We start from the raw sequence: 20,046 nt of genomic DNA on the forward strand, positions 1-20,046 counted from the left end.
GTAGAGATCTACCTAGATGACCTGCATATAGACAGTAGAGTTCATAACCTAGATGACCTGCATATAGACAGTAGAGATCTACCTAGATATCTACATATAGACAGTATAGATCTAGCTAGATATCTACATATACAGTAGAGATCTAGCTAGATATCTACATATAGACAGTATAGATCTAGCTAGATGACCTGCATATAGACAGTAGAGATCATAACCTGTGTCGTGTCTTTGGCATCATTAAAGTGAAGACTGTTATTTTATCAAATCAATTCTCTGTAATTATTATTATTACGTAATTAAACTAGAAAGTCGGGGCACCAAGGAAAATCTTCAGCTTACCAGGTTATAATTTTCCTAATATAACTCTTCAGATATTTTATTATCTGATCAATTAGTCTTCTAATTAATGAATTATTCTTTACGTTAGTCTCATTCCAAACTTCGTAAATTATTGGTTATCTGCACGAACCCAGTCTTTACTATGAATCATCCATACACCAATTGTCTTAATCATTTATTTACTAACTAACTAAATAATCACAGAAATGCATAAACAAACAGTAGATATGGTTACAAGGAAATGATATGGGAGGTTCCCTAGTGGGCTAAGCTGATATGACGGCTTGGTGAACAAAGGGAAGTGGGTGTGGTCTGAGAAGGGCGGGAAAGACAAAAATGGAATCACTACACAGTTGATAATTAAATGAATTGAAATGCTAATCCTTTACACATTCAATATTTACGTTCAGTGTGTCGTCGTGATCATTTATCGGAATCGTCCGTCTGCTGGAGAGTTCAACGGAGTCCCTCTCTCTCTGCTTCCCTGAAGATCAAGTCTTTCGTGGTTAAAATGGATACTTCAGACTACCATTCAGAAATGTTCCCATAGGTTAGATGTTTCGGCGGTTGTCGGTCTTCGCATCCCAGGTTGATATAATTGTAGCCAATGCTCCACGTGGTATGGTTAGGAATTCAACAACCATTGAAAACTTAGCGGACAAAGAGGTTTTTGTGGTCTTGAAGATGATTTCCTCTTATCGTCTCATTCAATTTATTTATTTAAATTGTCGGACATACCTTTCTAGGTTCTTCCAATTAAATGAGACACCTTAAACTTTGCAATAGTAACCTAGATGAACCAACTTCCCAGGTGAATTTAAAGTTGAATTCCCAGATAGCCTATCCAGGTATGATTAATCATTATCATTGATTAATTCAATTTGCTTTTGCAAATTCATTCACGTCCAACTTCCACAGCACTGTCCAGTACTGATGGTTCATTAACGTCTATAAATAGATTAAGATCGTCTTTGCAGCTCCCAATATATTCCAAAACCAAACTTTGGAAAATTAGGATATTTTTTTTTCCTTTCACAATGTTCTAATAATGTGCAAGCTACCAGAGGGGGTAGTCCCCACTCGCCTACCAGAGGGGGTAGTCCCCACTCGCCCGCTAATTAGTGAACCTCCACCCGCAAATGGATTGATCTCTGACCTCAGCAGCGATACCAACCCTAATTAGTGAACCTCCACCCGTAAACGGATTGATCTCTGACCTCAGCAGCGATACCAACCCTAATTAGTGAACCTCCACCCGTAAACCGATTGATCTCTGACCTCAGCAGCGATACCAACCCTAATTATGCCATTAGTGGAAAAGAAGACAACAACGCTTTCCAAAATCAACCATCGGGCGCAGGCCTCGTAAAGGTTCTCTCCAGTCTAGCCTTGATATCTTGCCATCTGAGATTGTCAGCTCGGGGATATGAACTTGCAACCTTTCGGTTACTAGTCCAACGTTCTAACCACTAGGCTACCCTGCCGCCCCTATCCAGGGCCCGCCTGATCAAGAAACAAGCCCCCGGGCTTTGTCAATAGACTCTGATACAAAGGTTGCGAAGAAAAAGGTCAAACGCTTCGTTAAAGCCAAGCCCACTCAAAATCGGAAAAGTCAATCTGCTTCCACCTTGAACAGAAATGGCACATCACGTCGTTGCGAACGACCACTCCACTTTGTGGGGAATATGTCCACTAACCACGAATCGAAACGACCATACCTGGAAACAGTCCTGGAGGACAGCTTAACTTGCCATGCGCTAATTGATTTGGGTGCGACAATATCACTCATCTCTCAAACATTGTTTGATGATCTCAAAAAGGCTTTGAAGCCAACTAAACGTTGGTTAAAAGTGGAACGATGCCACACTACACTTCGAGGGGTCACTCAGACTACCTCGCCTCTCACATTGAGAGTCATGCCGAAACTACACTTCAAGGACGTATCGCTCGTCCACTGTGTATGTTACCAGCCTCAAAACTGTACCCCTGCTACTTGGAGCAGACTTGATGGATCGGTTACTCCCATTGATGGATTGGAAAACCAACCAGGTATGGTCACAGGCCACCGTGCCTTCTCCACCGACCACACTGTCTTCCCCTAACGCTAGCTGCAATGCAGTCATTCACGAGGGGTATCTGTCAAAAGCACCCCTTGGGAAAAAGACATTTAGAATCATCTTGGGGCAGAATCCGATCCAAGGAGATATTACGATATCTCGACACATTTCATCAGCCAACTTGATTGACCATTATTTTCATGTTTTTCGAGCCAGCTGTCTCTGTGAATACGCAACTTCCCTCCTCCTTGCAGTCGTGCAATACGGTAGTTGAGATGAACTCATCTTGCCCTTCGGACACTTCCATCTCAGCAAGAAAAACATCAATCCGCAGAGTATACTCTGCTTCCGATGACACACCTTCCGCTTTGTGGGGGACTGTCAACCCTTACAATGACACTAATGGCTTCAGTCCAGCAACTGACCCGATGACTCCCACTGGTGAAACACTTTGCGATATCACAGACCGATATCCTCATCTCAGTTCGCAGGTACTGAAGAGGTTGCCATACGTGGACGCGGTGGTGACTGACAGACCTCAACAGCCGCTGAGCGTTTTGAAGCACAAACACCCAGGAGATTTGGTTGAAAGGTTACAGCCATTCTCATAACAACGTGGCCACTGACAACTCGTACATAGGGTTCGACCTTTTCCGTTTGCGCCTCGGACACCAACACCACCCGCTGGTGGGGGGGGTCCCGAGACAAAGGGGGGGAATAGTACCCCAGACCCACGATGAGCCTCATCAAGGCCGGTGGGTGGGTCGAGACTACGGACACTGTACGAGGCCGCCAGAGCATAAATCAAATCTAGTTGTAAACTCCCCTTTGAGAACAGTGAGGAGCAGACAGGCCCCTAGACGGGGATTATCTTAGAACACATCTAAGATAGTACTGAGGTGTACCACACTGGTCGTAAAGGAAGTCCAGTGGACTTGTCCACCTCCAAAACAAATGGCAACAATAATCATTCCTTGCCATGTGTAGGTTAAACTACAAGACAACTAGTAAAATGCTCCCATCATGTGTTCCGGTAGTATAATATTTCAGAATAAATCGGTAGGATAACTGGTCCCTTTGAGCACCAGTACCAATACCACCGACAGTCAGTCTAGCTACAATCAGAAAGAAGGTTAGAGACCTAACCAATCAAATTACCCTTGACAATAGCGACATAGGAGTCACTCAGAGTGCAGCACAGGGAAGGGAATCTCCAGAGCACTCTTCAAATGGTTAACACACATGTCACTAATAAATAGAACCCTCCATTCAGGAGGAAAAGTATTAGAATGTACCACGATCACACCATGTACGACTGGTCCAATACTTAGAGTACTTCTGTCGTGAGGTTAGCTCCTCTGTGGATAACATAGCTATGGAAAGAGACTTCATACCTATTGCCACTACAATAGTGGAAGACCGTGACTGGTAGTAAAACCACAGACTCCCTCGACACCAATTCTGACTGACCTCCAGGCATTGTCCTGAAAATTACCTGACTACGTCAGACTCATTCTGAACAAGTTGTAATCTGCCAGGATACTTGTTTTTTTCTTCCCTTGACATGTGTGCTTGTGTACGCATAAACACACATGCACAACAGAACATCCAATTAGGATTTATGCTAGGATCACTTAAGGGTCCAAGCAAAACACCAGCCTTAGTGAATAAAGTTGAACATTTACTTCTAGGCCTTTGACTCTACAGCAGTTGTCTTCCCAGAAGTCCATAGGTCATCCCTGTAGACTGCCAAAACTAGTGCCTTCCAGCTGTAAACTTATCATATAGTTATCAACTTAGGTGCCTAAGCAACACACCAAGTAGGAAAACCTTAGATATGGCATTAGAGACAATGCCATGATAGTCATTCTGCCAGAACATTGAACGTATATAGAATACAGTCCAATTAGATGATTTTTGTGTGAGAACTATATATTGTATATCTTTTGTCTATGCTTTCATTCCTTTTCGGTTCAGTTCCTTTGACACTTAGGAAGTGATAGAGCCATAAACAAAGTCCCCATACAGCCATCACGTAGTGCCACAACGCCGGTCATTGGGGAATTAATGTAATTATATATATTTCATGTTTGTGTGCGTTATTAACATCTGCCTAAGTTACTGCCCAGATCTTCCAGTCTGGACGACGACCAAATGACTGGTCTGGAACGGGGACCCCAAATCCGGACACCCACGGCCCATCCTCGTGGCGACATGCCCCACCGTCAGAGAGCCTACCAAGGTAAACCACCAGAAGGGGAGGACCGCAACGGCGATCACCAACCAGGACATCCCCTGGCCCTCCCGGGGATACTTTGCAGCTTCCAGGGAACCTACCAAGGTACATCACTAGAAGGGACCGCAACGGCGATCACCAACCGGACATCCACTGCCATCCTTGTGGTGGACTGCTCCGCTTTCAGAGAAGCCTACCAAGTTTAACCACCAGAGGGGACGGCAACGATGATCTACAAACAGGACATCACGTGATCATGATTTTATGTTGATTTGTAACTTGCAGGAAAAACAAGATCCAAACCACCAGGGGGGGTATGTCATGACGTTGGCCTCTGAGTACAGCAAGCACCATCCCCCGCTCTCTGCTTCTACAACCAGACTGCTGTGGTCAGAGGTCGTAAATTCCTCAGAAAACCCTGCCTCATGGCCACACAGTATTAGATAGAGGGTGAACTTTCACAGAGGGCAAAGGAAATCCTTCCACCTCACAGAACTTGAGGTACAAACAAATGTCATGTTCCAGAGAAAGTGTAAAAGATGGGTGAAGAATCCAGCTACGAACTGGTGCGTTTGGAACCACTTGGGGAAGCTCATGGGAGACGGTGTGGCCACATTACCATAAATGTTTATATAATAGCCTCAGACATGAGGTTTACATCTAATTGTAGTATAAGATGAATGAGTGAGTATGATACTGTTTATATAATAGTCTCAGATATGAGGTTTACATCTAATTGTTGTATAAGATGAATGAGTGAGTATGATACTGTTTGTAAAATGGTGTAATATGATTGTGGACTATTTAATGAAGAAAAATACAATTCCCTTTTGATTTGAACTAAATCAGAGGACCGCCCCTGAGCCCAGTTAGGGTCAGGCGTCCTGGACCGCCCCTGAGCCCAGTTAGGGTCAGACATCCTGGACAGCCCGAGCCCAGTTAGGGTCAGGCGTCCTGGGACAGCCCTTTTCTGCCATTCCGAATAAGAAATTCTGAGAAATTCTCAGCAGACCATGTTTTTCTACATTAGGAGGACAAAGGTTGTAGACCGAGCTTACCTCAATTAGAGATGGCTAAAGGTTGTAGAATCTTTTAACCATACCACGTGGTTAAACTCTTAGACTATCGATACCGACAGAATAAGAACAAGTCTTTGATACTAATTACTAGTCTGCAGCTGGGAATTCGGTATCATTGAATGTGAAGAACGACAACCGCCAAAACATAGACAGAGATCTACCTAGATATCTACATATAGACAGTAGAGATCTACCTAGATATCTACAAAAAGACAACAGAGATCATAACCTAGATATCTACATATAGACAGTAGATATCTACATATAGACAGTAGAGATCTACCTAGATATCTACATATAGACAGTAGAGATCTACCTAGATATCTACATATAGACAGTAGAGATCATAACCTAGATATCTACATATAGACAGTAGAGATCTACCTAGATATCTACATATAGACAGAGATCTACCTAGATATCTACATATAGACAGTAGAGATCATAACCTAGATATCTACATATAGACAGTAGAGATTTACCTAGATATCTACATATAGACAGTAGAGATTTACCTAGATATCTACATATAGACAGTAGCACAAAGCCCTCCCCTGCAAGGAGATTAACCTAGAGAACGGCTGGTCCTTGGGCTCTGTTCACAAACACAAACAGACCCCACAGAGCCCCAGGACAGCAACACAATTAGACCCAACCAAATCACGAGAAAAACAAAAAAAGAATTACTTGACACACTGGAAAGAATTAACAAAACAACAGAGCAAACTAGAATGCTATTTGGCCCTAAACAGGGAGTACACAGTGGCAGAATACCTGACCACTGTGACTGACCTAAAATTAAAATCTTTGACTATGTACAGACTCAGTGAGCATAGCCTTACTATTTAGAAAGGCCACCGAAGGCAGACCTGGCTTTCAAAAGAAGACAAGTTATGTGCTCACCGCCCACAAAATGAGGTGGAAACTGAGCTGCACTTCCTAACCTCCTGCCAAATGTACGACCATATTAGAGAGACATATTTCCCTCAAAATTACACAAACCCGCAAAGAATTCGAAACAGATATAATTTTTGACAAACTCCTGTATCTGTTAGGCAAAATATCGCAGTAACGCCATCACAGTAGCAAGATGTGTGACCTGCTGCCACAAGAAAAGGTCGACCAGTGGGTCAGAAACAACAATGTAATAAAACCTACATATATCTGCCTATTCATTCCCACCCCTGTCATTTGTACAGTCTACTATTTGCACATTGTCACAACACCTAGCTTATGTAACATTTTAAATGTTATACTAGATTTGTTTTATAACCGCTAGTAATATCATGTTTTAAACGTTGTTATTCTCTTGAAAGTGTTGTGTTTACTGTTAAAAGCTGATAGAAATAAACTGTAAACAAAACAATGACAACACATTCCATGCCAATAAAGTCCCTTTGAATTGAATTGAGATGTTGGTGTCAGTTGACATCTTGGATGAGATGTTGGTGTCAGTTGACATCTTGGATGAAATGTTGGTGTCAGTTGACATCTTGGATGAGATGTTGGTGTCAGTTGACATCTTGGTTGAGATGTTGGTGTCAGTTGACATCTTGGATGACGTATCTAATGTCCAGTACCAGATTAGCCATTTCCACGGCAACCTGCAGAGCATTGAGTTTGGCTGTGAAGGAGTCCAGCACCCTGAGCTGAGGGGTAGTGTCCTTATCCACAACCAGGGGGGCAGGACGTGAAGGGTACCTGGTGAACGTAAAGCTTGTTTATTTAGAGGACATACACACATCCTCTTCTACATACAATAAAATACAACAACATACATCACATACAACAACATACAACAACAACATACATCATACATCACATACAACAACAACATACATGTTGTATGTGATGTATGATGTATGTTGTTGTTGTATGTGATGTATGATGTATGTGATATACAACAACATACATCATACATCACATACAACATCACAACATACATAACATACAACAACAACATACAACAACATACATCACATATAATAACATACAACATACAACAACATACAATAACATACATCATACATCACATACAACAACAACATACATCATACATCACATACAACAACAACAACATACATCACATATAATAACATACAACATACAACAACATACAATAACATACATCATACATCACATACAACAACAACATACATCATACATCACATACAACAACAACATACATCACATACAACAACAACATACATTAACATACATCACATACAACGCCCAACATCAACGTATTCATGTATCTATGGTGGGTACCTGGTGTTGAGGGGGGTCCACTCCAGCCCAGGCCTGGCGCTCCTCTCCACCAGGCCACAGCCACAGGTGGTAGGAATCTCATCTCCATCACCCCGCTGGAGTGCCTCTCCCTGGGGCACAGTACCCGAATTAATAGCCTCTCCCTGGAGCACAGTACCCGAATTAATAGCCTCTCCCTGGAGCACAGTACCTGAATGAATAGCCTCTCCCTGGAGCACAGTACCCGAATGAATAGCCTCTCCCTGGAGCACAGACCAGTGGTGGGCGTAGCTGAGGTCTACGAGGCCGGTTTCTCCATCGTGCACCAGGGCCAAGGCTACAGCCTCCAGGGAGGAGCAGAACCCGTTCAGTCCCAGTAGGTACTGAGACTGGGAGACTCCCAGGGATAACGCTGCCTTTGCTGCTTCAGTAGTGCCCTGTGACGGGATTAGATAACATTAGATTTCAATCATTTAAAAATCAGCAAATATAATATACCAATATAACTATTTGCCATTTACCAGACCCTTTGATCCAAAGCGACTTAAATGGTTTGTGAATGTATTTTTCAGTGGGTAGCCACAGCGGGAATCGAACCATTGACGTTGTAAGCTCCATGCTCTACAAACCCCCCCCCCCCCCCCACAAAAAAAATGTAAAGGAAGTTTGTTCTTTAGTGTCTATCCTGAGAAATTTTAGAAAGATTAGGAAACATTTATTTTCTAAAAAACGTTTTTTTCTTTGTCATTAAGAGTCATTATGGGGTACTGAGTCATTATGGGGTATTGAGTCATTATGTCATTATGGGGTATTGAGTCATTATGTCATTATGGGGTATTGTGTCATTACGGGGTATTGAGTCATTACGGGGTATTGAGTCATTATGGGGTATTGAGTCATTATGGGGTATAGAGTCATTATGGGGTAGTGTGTCATTATGGGGTAGTGTGTCATTATGTCACGACGGTGTATTGAGTCATTATGGTGTATTGAGTCATTATGGGGTACTGAGTCATTATGGGGTAGTGTGTCATTATGGGGTAGTATGTTATTATGGGGTATTGAGTCATTATGGGGTATGGAGTCCTTATGGGGTACTGAGTCATTATGGGGTAGTGTGTCATTATGGGGTAGTATGTCATTATGGGGTATTGAGTCATTATGGGGTACTGAGTCATTATGGGGTATTGTGTCATTATGGGGTACTGAGTCATTATGGGGTACTGAGTCATTATGGGGTATTGTGTCATTATGGGGTACTGAGTCATTATGGGGTACTGAGTCATTATGGGGTACTGAGTCATTATGGGGTACTGAGTCATTATGGGGTACTGAGTCATTATGGGGTACTGAGTCATTATGGGGTATTCCTCTTGTCCAATTAGCTGCCAATAATTACATTTAGATGATTGGAGGATTCTAAATTAATATCTAAGGGGCATTTTCCGTTAGGATCTGTGAGAATATCTAAGGGGATTTTATATCATTCTAAATTAATTAATAATAATCGCATTGTTAAAAAGTAACAATATTCTGGAGAATTCGTTTTCAGTTAACCTAGAGTAAGTGAGAGAAAGGAAATTCTTGAACATGGGGTGAGACATTCTTTCTAATTTGTAAATGAAGCCAGTTTGTTATTTAGAATGATTTATTTCTAACTTCAAAATCAAATAAATGTATTTGTCACATACACATAGTTAGCAGATGTTAATGCGAGTGTAGCGAAATGCTTGTGCTTCTAGTTCCGACAATGCAGTAATAACCAACGAGTAATCTAACCTAACAATTCCACAACAACTACCTTATACACACAAGTGTAAAGGGATAAAGAATATGTACATAAAGATATATGAATGAGTGATGGTACAGAACGGCATAGGCAAGATACAGTAGATGCTATCGAGTACAGTATATACACTCCAATTTGCTTTACCGCCCCAACAGGTCATTGAATTTTTTTAAATTATATATACTGTAGGCCTACCATAGATTAAATGAGTATTGGTTACACTACAATTTAGGGGGTGGAAATGTTATGCCCTGCTTAGATATTAATTTGGAATCCTCCAATCCTCTTATACTGTAGCCTACTCCCAACCGTCATGTTGAACAGCACAATATTTTCCATTCCATCTTTTACATTTTTTAAATGTATATATTTTTATTTGACCTTTATTTAACTCGGTAAGTCAGTTAAGAACAAATTCTTATTTTCAATGACAGCCTAGGAACAGTGGGTTAACTGCCTTGTTCAGGGGCAGAATGACAGATTTGTACCTTGTCAGCTCGGGGGTTTGAACTTGCAACCTTTCGGTTACTAGTCCAGCACTCTAATTAATAATAGAAACACCATGATATTAATCTAATTAATTAAGACAAATTTCTTCAAATCAATCCCATATACTATGTTAATGCAAAAAAGGTTTGACATTTTTTAATAATGCCAATATGGGAGACTATCAAATGCTCCTCAGAGATGCCCTCTGGTGGTCAAAACTAGCACTAACTTGCATTAACGTAAAACATGGCTGACAATTAGATAACGTGTCACAGAATGCTGCAGCAGCCCGCGACGTGTACCACAGTATGACTCAACTTTTAAAGGAGCCACCACTGTACAGACCTTGTTACTGATGTAGGCTGCCATGTGTGTCTCAGTGCATCCTCCTCCCAGCAGAGCTACTGGGTCTCTCAGGGTCAGCCTCAACACATGCTCTGCCCTCTGACACGCAGCCTGGAACATCACAACCACAGAGACGCAGAATAACAACAGATCGATACAAAAATCATTGCCTCCCGAGAAAAACATTTAGCAACGTTCTAACATTAACTAAACAATGAGGAACTAGATGACACTTCTAAGACAGGCTTGGATTACATTCAGAGTATAGGTAGACTGCTATTGCTTGACTGTTATTATTGGACTATTTGAGCACATGTAAAGGGTGTCATTACCTATAGTTCATGTAAAGGGTGTCAGTACCTATAGTTCATGTAAAGGGTGTCATTACCTATAGTTCATGTAAAGGGTGTCAGTACCTATAGTTCATGTAAAGGGTGTCAGTACCTATAGTTCATGTAAAGGGTGTCAGTACCTATAGTTCATGTAAAGGGTGTCATTACCTACAGTTCATGTAAAGGGTGTCATTGTGTCTACCTATAGTTCATGTAAAGGGTGTCAGTGTGTCTACCTATAGTTCATGTAAAGGGTGTCAGTACCTATAGTTCATGTAAAGGGTGTCACTACCTATAGTTCATGTAAAGGGTGTCATTACCTATAGTTCATGTAAAGGGTGTCAGTGTGTCTACCTATAGTTCATGTAAAGGGTGTCAGTGTGTCTACCTATAGTTCATGTAAAGGGTGTCAGTGTGTCTACCTATAGTTCATGTAAAGGGTGTCAGTGTGTCTACCTATAGTTCATGTAAAGGGTGTCAGTGTGTCTACCTATAGTTCATGTAAAGGGTGTCATTGTGTCTACCTACAGTTCATGTAAAGGGTGTCATTGCCTATAGTTCATGTAAAGGGTGTCAGGGTGTCTACCTATAGTTCATGTAAAGGGTGTCAGTGTGTCTACCTATAGTTCATGTAAAGGGTGTCAGTGTGTCTACCTATAGTTCATGTAAAGGGTGTCAGTGTGTCTACCTATAGTTCATGTAAAGGGTGTCAGTGTGTCTACCTATAGTTCATGTAAAGGGTGTCAGTGTGTCTACCTATAGTTCATGTAAAGGGTGTCAGTGTGTCTACCTATAGTTCATGTAAAGGGTGTCAGTGTGTCTACCTATAGTTCATGTAAAGGGTGTCAGTGTGTCTACCTATAGTTCATGTAAAGGGTGTCAGTGTGTCTACCTATAGTTCATGTAAAGGGTGGCATTGTGTCTACCTACAGTTCATGTAAAGGGTGTCAGTGTGTCTACCTATAGTTCATGTAAAGGGTGTCAGTGTGTCTACCTATAGTTCATGTAAAGGGTGTCAGTGTGTCTACCTACAGTTCATGTAAAGGGTGTCACTACCTATAGTTCATGTAAAGGGTGTCACAACCTACAGTTCATGTAAAGGGTGTCAGTACCTATAGTTCATGTAAAGGGTGTCAGTACCTATAGTTCATGTAAAGGGTGTCAGTACCTATAGTTCATGTAAGGGTGTCATTGTGTCTACCTATAGTTCATGTAAAGGGTGTCAGTGTGTCTACCTATAGTTCATGTAAAGGGTGTCAGTGTGTCTACCTATAGTTCATGTAAAGGGTGTCAGTGTGTCTACCTATAGTTCATGTAAAGGGTGTCAGTGTGTCTACCTATAGTTCATGTAAAGGGTGTCAGTGTGTCTACCTATAGTTCATGTAAAGGGTGTCAGTGTGTCTACCTATAGTTCATGTAAAGGGTGTCAGTGTGTCTACCTATAGTTCATGTAAAGGGTGTCAGTGTGTCTACCTATAGTTCATGTAAAGGGTGTCATTGTGTCTACCTACAGTTCATGTAAAGGGTGTCATTGCCTATAGTTCATGTAAAGGGTGTCAGGGTGTCTACCTATAGTTCATGTAAAGGGTGTCAGTGTGTCTACCTACAGTTCATGTAAAGGGTGTCACAACCTACAGTTCATGTAAAGGGTGTCACTACCTACAGTTCATGTAAAGGGTGTCATTGTGTCTACCTATAGTTCATGTAAAGGGTGTCATTGTGTCTACCTATAGTTCATGTAAAGGGTGTCAGTGTGTCTACCTATAGTTCATGTAAAGGGTGTCAGTGTGTCTACCTATAGTTCATGTAAAGGGTGTCAGTGTGTCTACCTCCAGTTCATGTAAAGGGTGTCAGTGTGTCTACCTACAGTTCATGTAAAGGGTGTCAGTGTGTCTACCTCCAGTTCATGTAAAGGGTGTCAGTGTGTCTACCTATAGTTCATGTAAAGGGTGTCAGTGTGTCTACCTACAGTTCATTGAGCATATGTAAAGGGTGCTACCTTAGCGTTGCCTTCCTGAACAAGCCTCTGAATGGGCTTAAACCAGGGTCAGCACGCCTCCAATTCTATCACACCAACATTGGCAACATTTCAAGCTAGCGGTGGAGTGAGCTTACCTCCCGTTCTTATCTCTGTTACACAATAGAACACAATAGGCTCAGTCTCGTCTACCTTCAGTTTGTTGAGCATGGTGTCGTTCCTGTGGCAGAGGACCATAGTGCAGACAGCTGGTGCTGGTTCCCGAGGTGGAAGGAGATGCAGCATCTCTCTGGATCCAACGGTTCTGACACAGCAGCCTTTCACCTGGCCATAGGCCTCAGGAGGGATAGGGGTCTGGTACAACGCCACTGCTTGAGCACCTGGAACAGTGGGACAGGTGAAAACCAGTGCTTTCTCGAATCTAGTAGGATTTATATTTATATATAAAACCCATGTATTATAACAAAATAGAAACTAGGCCCCTAAATGTATTTTATTCTCAGCACTAACCTACCTACTACAAAATACTAATATATCTATGCTGGGTAAAGCATTACTGATAACTACACTATATTACATTACCTGTCATTTGAACAATGGGCTGGATGAGTGCAATGCCGAGTCTCTCTACGACCAAGACCCCATGCCTCCGCAGGTAATGCTGCAGTACAGGGTGTATTACTCTCTGACACATAAACACCTCCACCTTGTCTGTAACTGCCTGCTCTCCCAGCTTCAGTAACTCATCCAGGATGAGGTGTTCTGGGTCAGGGGCTCCACTGTGCACCTTTCAAGAGTTTAATAATAACACCAACATGGCAGTTATAGACTTTGAAATACTATTATTATCATTACATATATTACATTGACAGACAAAGAAAACATTCATGTTTAAAATGTGTTATTGAATAAAAACCTTGACGATATTGTATTTATTTGACCTTTATTTAACCAGGCAAGTCCATTAAGAACAAATTCTTATTTTCAATGACGGCCTAGGAACAGTGGGTTAACTGCCTTGTTCAGGGGCAGAACGACACATTTTACCTTGTCAGCTCGGGGATTTGAACTTGCAACCTTTCGGTTACTAGTCCAACACTCTAACCACTAGGCTACCTGCCGCCCCTACGCTCTAACCACTAGGCTACCTGCCGCCCCTACGCTCTAACCACTAGGCTACCTGCCGCCTCCACGCTCTAACCACTAGGCTACCTCCCGCCTCTACGCTCTAACCACTAGGCTACCTCCCGCCTCTACGCTCTAACCACTAGGCTAGCTCCCGCCTCTACGCTCTAACCACTAGGCTACCTGCCGCCTCTACCCTCTAACCACTAGGCTACCTCCCGCCTCTACGCTCTAACCACTAGGCTACCTCCCGCCTCTACGCTCTAACCACTAGGCTACCTGCCGCCCCTACGCTCTAACCACTAGGCTACCTGCCGCCCCTACGCTCTAACCACTAGGCTACCTGCCGCCCCTACGATCTAACCACTAGGCTACCTGCCGCCCCTACGCTCTAACCACTAGGCTACCTGCCGCCTCCACGCTCTAACCACTAGGCTACCTCCCGCCTCTACGCTCTAACCACTAGGCTACCTCCCGCCTCTACGCTCTAACCACTAGGCTAGCTCCCGCCTCTACGCTCTAACCACTAGGCTATCTGCCGCCTCTACCCTCTAACCACTAGGCTACCTCCCGCCTCTACGCTCTAACCACTAGGCTACCTCCCGCCTCTACGCTCTAACCACTAGGCTAGCTCCCGCCTCTACGCTCTAACCACTAGGCTACCTGCTGCCTCTACCCTCTAACCACTAGGCTACCTCCCGCCTCTACGCTCTAACCACTAGGCTACCTCCCGCCTCTACGCTCTAACCACTAGGCTACCTGCCGCCTCTACCCTCTAACCACTAACCACTAGGCTACCTGCCGCCTCTATGCTCTAACCACTAGGCTACCCTGCTGCACATTTATGTTTTAGGTTACTAAAATATTGCATTTAGTGGCAAAAGTAAGGTATACCATTACCTCCAGGGACCCCTCTCCGAACTCAGATAGATCCCCTGAGAGAGACACCGTGAACAGGGCTAGTCGGAAGGGACCGGGCCCCCGTCTGGTTCTCTCCGAGTCTGTGGGGTGAAGCTGCATGTCTGGGACATTCACCAGCAGACCTGGAAACACTGCAGAATCTAGCACAAACTGTCCCTCGATGGAGACAGTCACAGTCCTACCAAGACGGACTCTGTCTGGGGAGCCCGGGGTGTCACCACAGGGGACAGTCAGTAGAAAGGCATGGACAGCCAACGTGCTGATATGCTGTTGTTCACCCTCAGTCAACACACAGGCAGGTTTGCTAGAGATGACACTCCTGGCTAGTGTCACCAAGCTCTGGCAGCTGTTGAAATCGACATTCACTTTACAGCCACAGTCCTCCTGGTTGAGGAAACCGGTGCAAACCTCCAATAGTTGTTTGTTGATCTTGATCGCAACACTTGGTCTCAAGCCTGACTTCTGAACATGGTCAATGAGGGAAAAACAGAGGATGCCAGTGTACAGACCACAGTCACTGAACCGAGACAGGTGGTTTAGGATGGAGGCAGTTATAAGTTTGAGTAACGGCTCCGATGAGGAAACAGCTTGAAGTAGGGATGTAGAGGTGGAGGTGGTCAGGACGTGTCCACCAACGTTGTTATGGACTTGCTTCAGTCTGCCATTGGGTCCGAAACAAGAGGTGAGGATCTGCCTCATCAGTGTCATCTTCCGACAGACTTCACTCATGCTCAGTGGGCTGTCTGTACAGACAGATGACGCTTTCTTGGTAACTCGAGACATAGTTACTTATTCTTTCATGCACAAATCATTGGAACTGAAGACACAAGACGAGAAGCCCTCCAAATTAATTGTTGTATGGCTAGCCAGTGTTAGCTACATACTATCACATCACACATTCCCTGATAAATTCGGGTGTGATTTTTACTCGATTACAAATGTTTAGTACACCATTTGATATTACTAAATATACCCATGGACTTTTTCTGTCTTTAAACACATTTAACTCACATTTTAGAGCTGCGAAACAGCAACAGTACGCTACTGTATATGATTGTTCTGCGGTCGAAAATCTGACAGCTGTTAGTTTTAGGCATATTGAAAAATACCTGATTACAATATATTATATTACGTTGATTAAATCCGATTACCCCAGAAATGATTGTACCTATACGCGGTGAAATGTGTTTTATAATAGTATATTAATGATTATATTCGTTGTCTATGGTGAAATGTGTATTTTTTCGTGGAGGTTATTGGATGAGAAACAAAGGCTTCTGTTGGCCAGCTAAACCGTTTCTATGACGACCCCGCTACGGTGTCCTTCAAGTCACGTGATACATTTTCAAAAACAGTCGGCGGAAAATCGTCGTCTCTAGTTACCACCGCCACAAAGTCATAATTAGGTGTAAAACCCGTCTATTTCTACAATTAATATTTTTTTAAATCTGATTTTAAAACTAAACCTAACCTGAAACTTAAGTACAATGCTAACCATAACCTTTGTTTCAATTTTTTTTTTTTACGATAAAGCCCCATTTTACTTTGTGGCTGTGGTAACTAGTGGAAAATAAGTTGTTATGCAGCTAAATAAACGTAGCTAGTTAACGTTACAGCTCGTCCTGAAGTCAGTTGATTGAATAACAGTCGGTGTCTTGCTTGTTAGCTACGGTAAATACAACAAACACGGCTTACAAGCTACCTAGTTTAGCTGCTTAGCTTGTACGTCGTGTTCTTGTTCAACAATAAACGTTTTGTACCTAACGTGTAGCTACAGTAATCTGGTAAAATAACTATTGCAATTAATATCCGTTCTTCCATAGCTGGATATATAATGTATGCTAGCTATTGTGACTCAAGCAAAAAGCCACAGTTAGGTTACTTCGTGGTTGTCCATCAGGTTACATTGTCATGTTTATGAAAGGATATGGTGTGGGCAAATGTAAAGAATATTGACGTTACATGTTTGTTTCCTGGTCGTAGTTACTACTAGACTCAACAAGAATGGCTCCTCACAAGGTTGTTGTCAAGGTAAGTGGAAAGACACCTTTAAAACAAGTGGACTAACGTTGTTTTATTCATCTGACTGATATTGCTCTGTCTTCGGGTAACTGATAAGCATGTTTATTCTGTAATGTTTGACGCATTCGGTGATTGGATATGATGGTCCTTGTCATCCGGGATCCTTGGGACATCCCTACTCCATTGAAGTTGACATTTTAAAATGGTTAAAGACATGCTCCAGAACTGTGTCAACTTCTAAGCATAAGCAATGGTGGTTTGTGCCGTTAAAGATGAGGGAGGACCATTACTTATTTAATGAGCATGGTCTTATTTCTATTACAGCATGTTGGATGACTGTCCTTCATATTCCATTCACCCAGTTCAATGTAACATCGATAGGTTTAGGCTACTACGTGATACTTGAATTTGCCCTATACACATCATGAGGTTCATACAAACTAGCCTATGAATGAAAGTTTATAATGTAGGTGTAGAGGTCGAGAGACAAGTTGGAGTAATCAAGGTGGCAGACAGTGACACTCAATACTACCTTGCGCCACTCTTGTCTGCATCTAGCTGATCTGGGGTGTAATCATTAGTCCAAACAGTTGCAAAAACATTACCTTTTGCAACCAAAACAAGAGTTTCTATTGGACAAATTCAGGTAGGTCCTGCCCCATTTCATTGCACTGGCTTCCATTTAGGATAGGATAGATAATAGACTAGTACTGAGTCGATGTGAAGGGGTATGAGGTAGATATTTACATATAGGTCAAGGTAACGTGACTAGACAACAGGATAGATAATAGACTGTAGTACTGAGTCGATGTGAAGGGGTATGAGGTAGATATTTACATATAGGTCAAGGTAACGTGACTAGACAACAGGATAGATAATAGACTGTAGTACTGAGTCGATGTGAAGGGGTATGAGGTAGATATTTACATATAGGTCAAGGTAACGTGACTAGACAACAGGATAGATAATAGACTGTAGTACTGAGTCGATGTGAAGGGGTATGAGGTAGATATTTACATATAGGTCAAGGTAACGTGACTAGACAACAGGATAGATAATAGACTGTAGTACTGAGTCGATGTGAAGGGGTATGAGGTAGATATTTACATATAGGTCAAGGTAACGTGACTAGACAACAGGATAGATAATAGACTGTAGCAGTGTATGATCCAAGAACTTTGTGAGTTTGTGCAAAAAAAAGTGTCAATGGAGATCGTCCTGGTAGCCATTTGATGAACTATTTAGCAGTCTTATGGCTTGGGGGTAGAAGCTATTCTGGGTCCTGTTGGTTCCAGACATGGTGCATTGGTACCGCTTGCTGTGCAGTTGCAGAGAGAACAGTCTGTGCGGGAGTCTTTAACACATTGTTTGGCCCTTCCTTTGACACCGCCTGGTATAGAGGTCCTAGAATGTAGAGCTCAGCCCCAGTGATGTACTGGGCCGTACACACGACCCTCTGTCGTGCCTTGCGGTCTGATGTCAAGCAGTTGCCATACCAAGCAGTGATGCAGCCAGTCAGGATGCTCTCGATGGTGCAGCTGTATAACTTTTTGAGGATCTTGAGGGCCCATGCCAAATCTTCTCAGCTTCCTGAGGGGGAAGAGGCGTGGTATTGCCTTCTTTACGACTGTTGGTGTTTGGACCATGATACATTCTTCGTGATGTGGACAGCGAGGAACTTGAAGCTCCCACGGGCGGGCCCCGGTGGGAATAAATGAATAAAGCCGAAAGCTTACCTTGACTTGGAAGAGTTGCAGTGTTCGATAGCCTTAGCCAGCTAGCTAGAGTAAATAGCATTCCTCTCTGTCAGGTTGTTGAGTAGGCTAAATTAGCTGCATTAGCTAAGTATGTAAACGGTAAGCTATTTATTATGGCCATTGAAATGCTAGCTATTAAAATTAGATCCCACAAGAACATCAAGGAGTTTGAGATCCAGGCGATTAAAAACTAAAGTGTCAATGTATGTTGATGACTCTAGTCTCATTGAACATCTTGGTCACTTTTCTAGCCTTCCTGGATTAAAACCTTATTATGACAAGTGTACCATATTACGTATTGGATCGTTAACAGAATACAGTGTTTACACTACCTTGTAGTTTACCAATAAAACGCGGTTGGTGAAATAGACATACTTATTCACATCTCAAAAAATATAAATGAACTTACCACAATTTCAATTAGAAAGTTAGCAAAAATAGATACGATTCCATGGAGAGGAAAAATCACATTGATTAACTATTATTATACTATTATTTCTGTCTCTACTTTGCACATTCTTCCATTGCAAATCTACCATTCCAGTGTTTTACTTGCTATATTGTATTTACTTTGCCACCATGGTCTATTTTTGCCTTTACCTCCCTTATCTCACCTCATTTGCTGACATCGTATATAGACTTATTTTTCTACTGTATTATTGACTGTATGTTTGTTTTACTCCATGTGTAACTCTGTGTTGTTGTTGTGTGTCGAACTGCTTTGCTTTATCTTGGCCAGGTCGTAATTGTACATGAGAACTTGTTCTCAACTTGCCTACCTGGTTAAATAAAGGTGTTCTCAACTTGCCTACCTGGTTAAATAAAGGTGTTCTTAACTAGCCTACCTGGTTAAATAAAGGTGTTCTCAACTAGCCTACCTGGTTAAATAAAGGTGTTCTCAACTAGCCTACCTGGTTAAATAAAGGTGTTCTCAACTAGCCTACCTGGTTAAATAAAGGTGTTCTCAACTAGCCTACCTGGTTAAATAAAGGTGTTCTCAACTAGCCTACCTGGTTAAATAAAGGTGTTCTCAACTAGCCTACCTGGTTAAATAAAGGTGTTCTCAACTAGCCTACCTGGTTAAATAAAGGTGAAATAAAAAATAAACTAAAATAAAAACTCTTGGGTCCCAGTTTACTTAATAATGGTGCTGCCTACTCCAGACGACTTGTTCATCATATGAGCAAAAAAATATTTAGTTAAAAAAAAAAAAATGCTAAACCAGACAAAATTAAAGGTGCCTTGATATAGTGATTATTTGGGCGGCTAAAATGATGAAATATTAAAGCTTTAAACCTCTCACTAAAAGCTTCACTCGTATATAAATGAT

General features: G+C 42.3%; 2 protein-coding genes and 1 long non-coding RNA gene across 4 annotated transcripts in view; 1 reads left to right on the forward strand and 2 right to left on the reverse strand.

The window, feature by feature from the left end:
• Positions 1-507: 507 nt before the first annotated feature.
• Positions 508-16,018, reverse strand: mkks (MKKS centrosomal shuttling protein). Its single transcript, XM_031799771.1, has 6 exons — positions 14,917-16,018; positions 13,474-13,678; positions 13,084-13,271; positions 10,582-10,692; positions 7,980-8,395; positions 508-7,412 (listed from the first exon to the last, which is right to left on the reverse strand). Exons 1-6 carry the CDS (start codon positions 15,718-15,720, stop codon positions 7,253-7,255), a joined length of 1,884 nt encoding a protein of 627 aa, XP_031655631.1. The 5' UTR covers positions 15,721-16,018; the 3' UTR covers positions 508-7,252.
• LOC116355507 (uncharacterized) lies at positions 12,109-13,073 on the reverse strand. The gene is made up of 3 exons (XR_004204534.1): positions 12,675-13,073; positions 12,483-12,516; positions 12,109-12,386 (listed from the first exon to the last, which is right to left on the reverse strand). It is a non-coding gene; the product is annotated as an uncharacterized LOC116355507 (long non-coding RNA).
• A 285-nt stretch (positions 16,019-16,303) lies between the features above and the next one.
• The window catches only part of slx4ip (SLX4 interacting protein), a 178,064-nt gene continuing 174,321 nt past the window's right edge, over positions 16,304-20,046 (forward strand). For both annotated transcript variants that reach the window (XM_031799385.1, XM_031799386.1), the window contains exons 1-2: positions 16,304-16,608; positions 16,921-16,968. In XM_031799385.1, the coding sequence (XP_031655245.1) occupies positions 16,942-16,968 (27 nt within the window). In that variant the 5' untranslated portion in view covers positions 16,304-16,608; positions 16,921-16,941. The remainder of the gene's footprint in view (positions 16,609-16,920; positions 16,969-20,046) is intronic.

The sequence above is a fragment of the Oncorhynchus kisutch genome, linkage group LG20, assembly GCF_002021735.2.
Source record: "Oncorhynchus kisutch isolate 150728-3 linkage group LG20, Okis_V2, whole genome shotgun sequence".
Classification (NCBI taxonomy): Eukaryota; Metazoa; Chordata; class Actinopteri; order Salmoniformes; family Salmonidae; genus Oncorhynchus; species Oncorhynchus kisutch.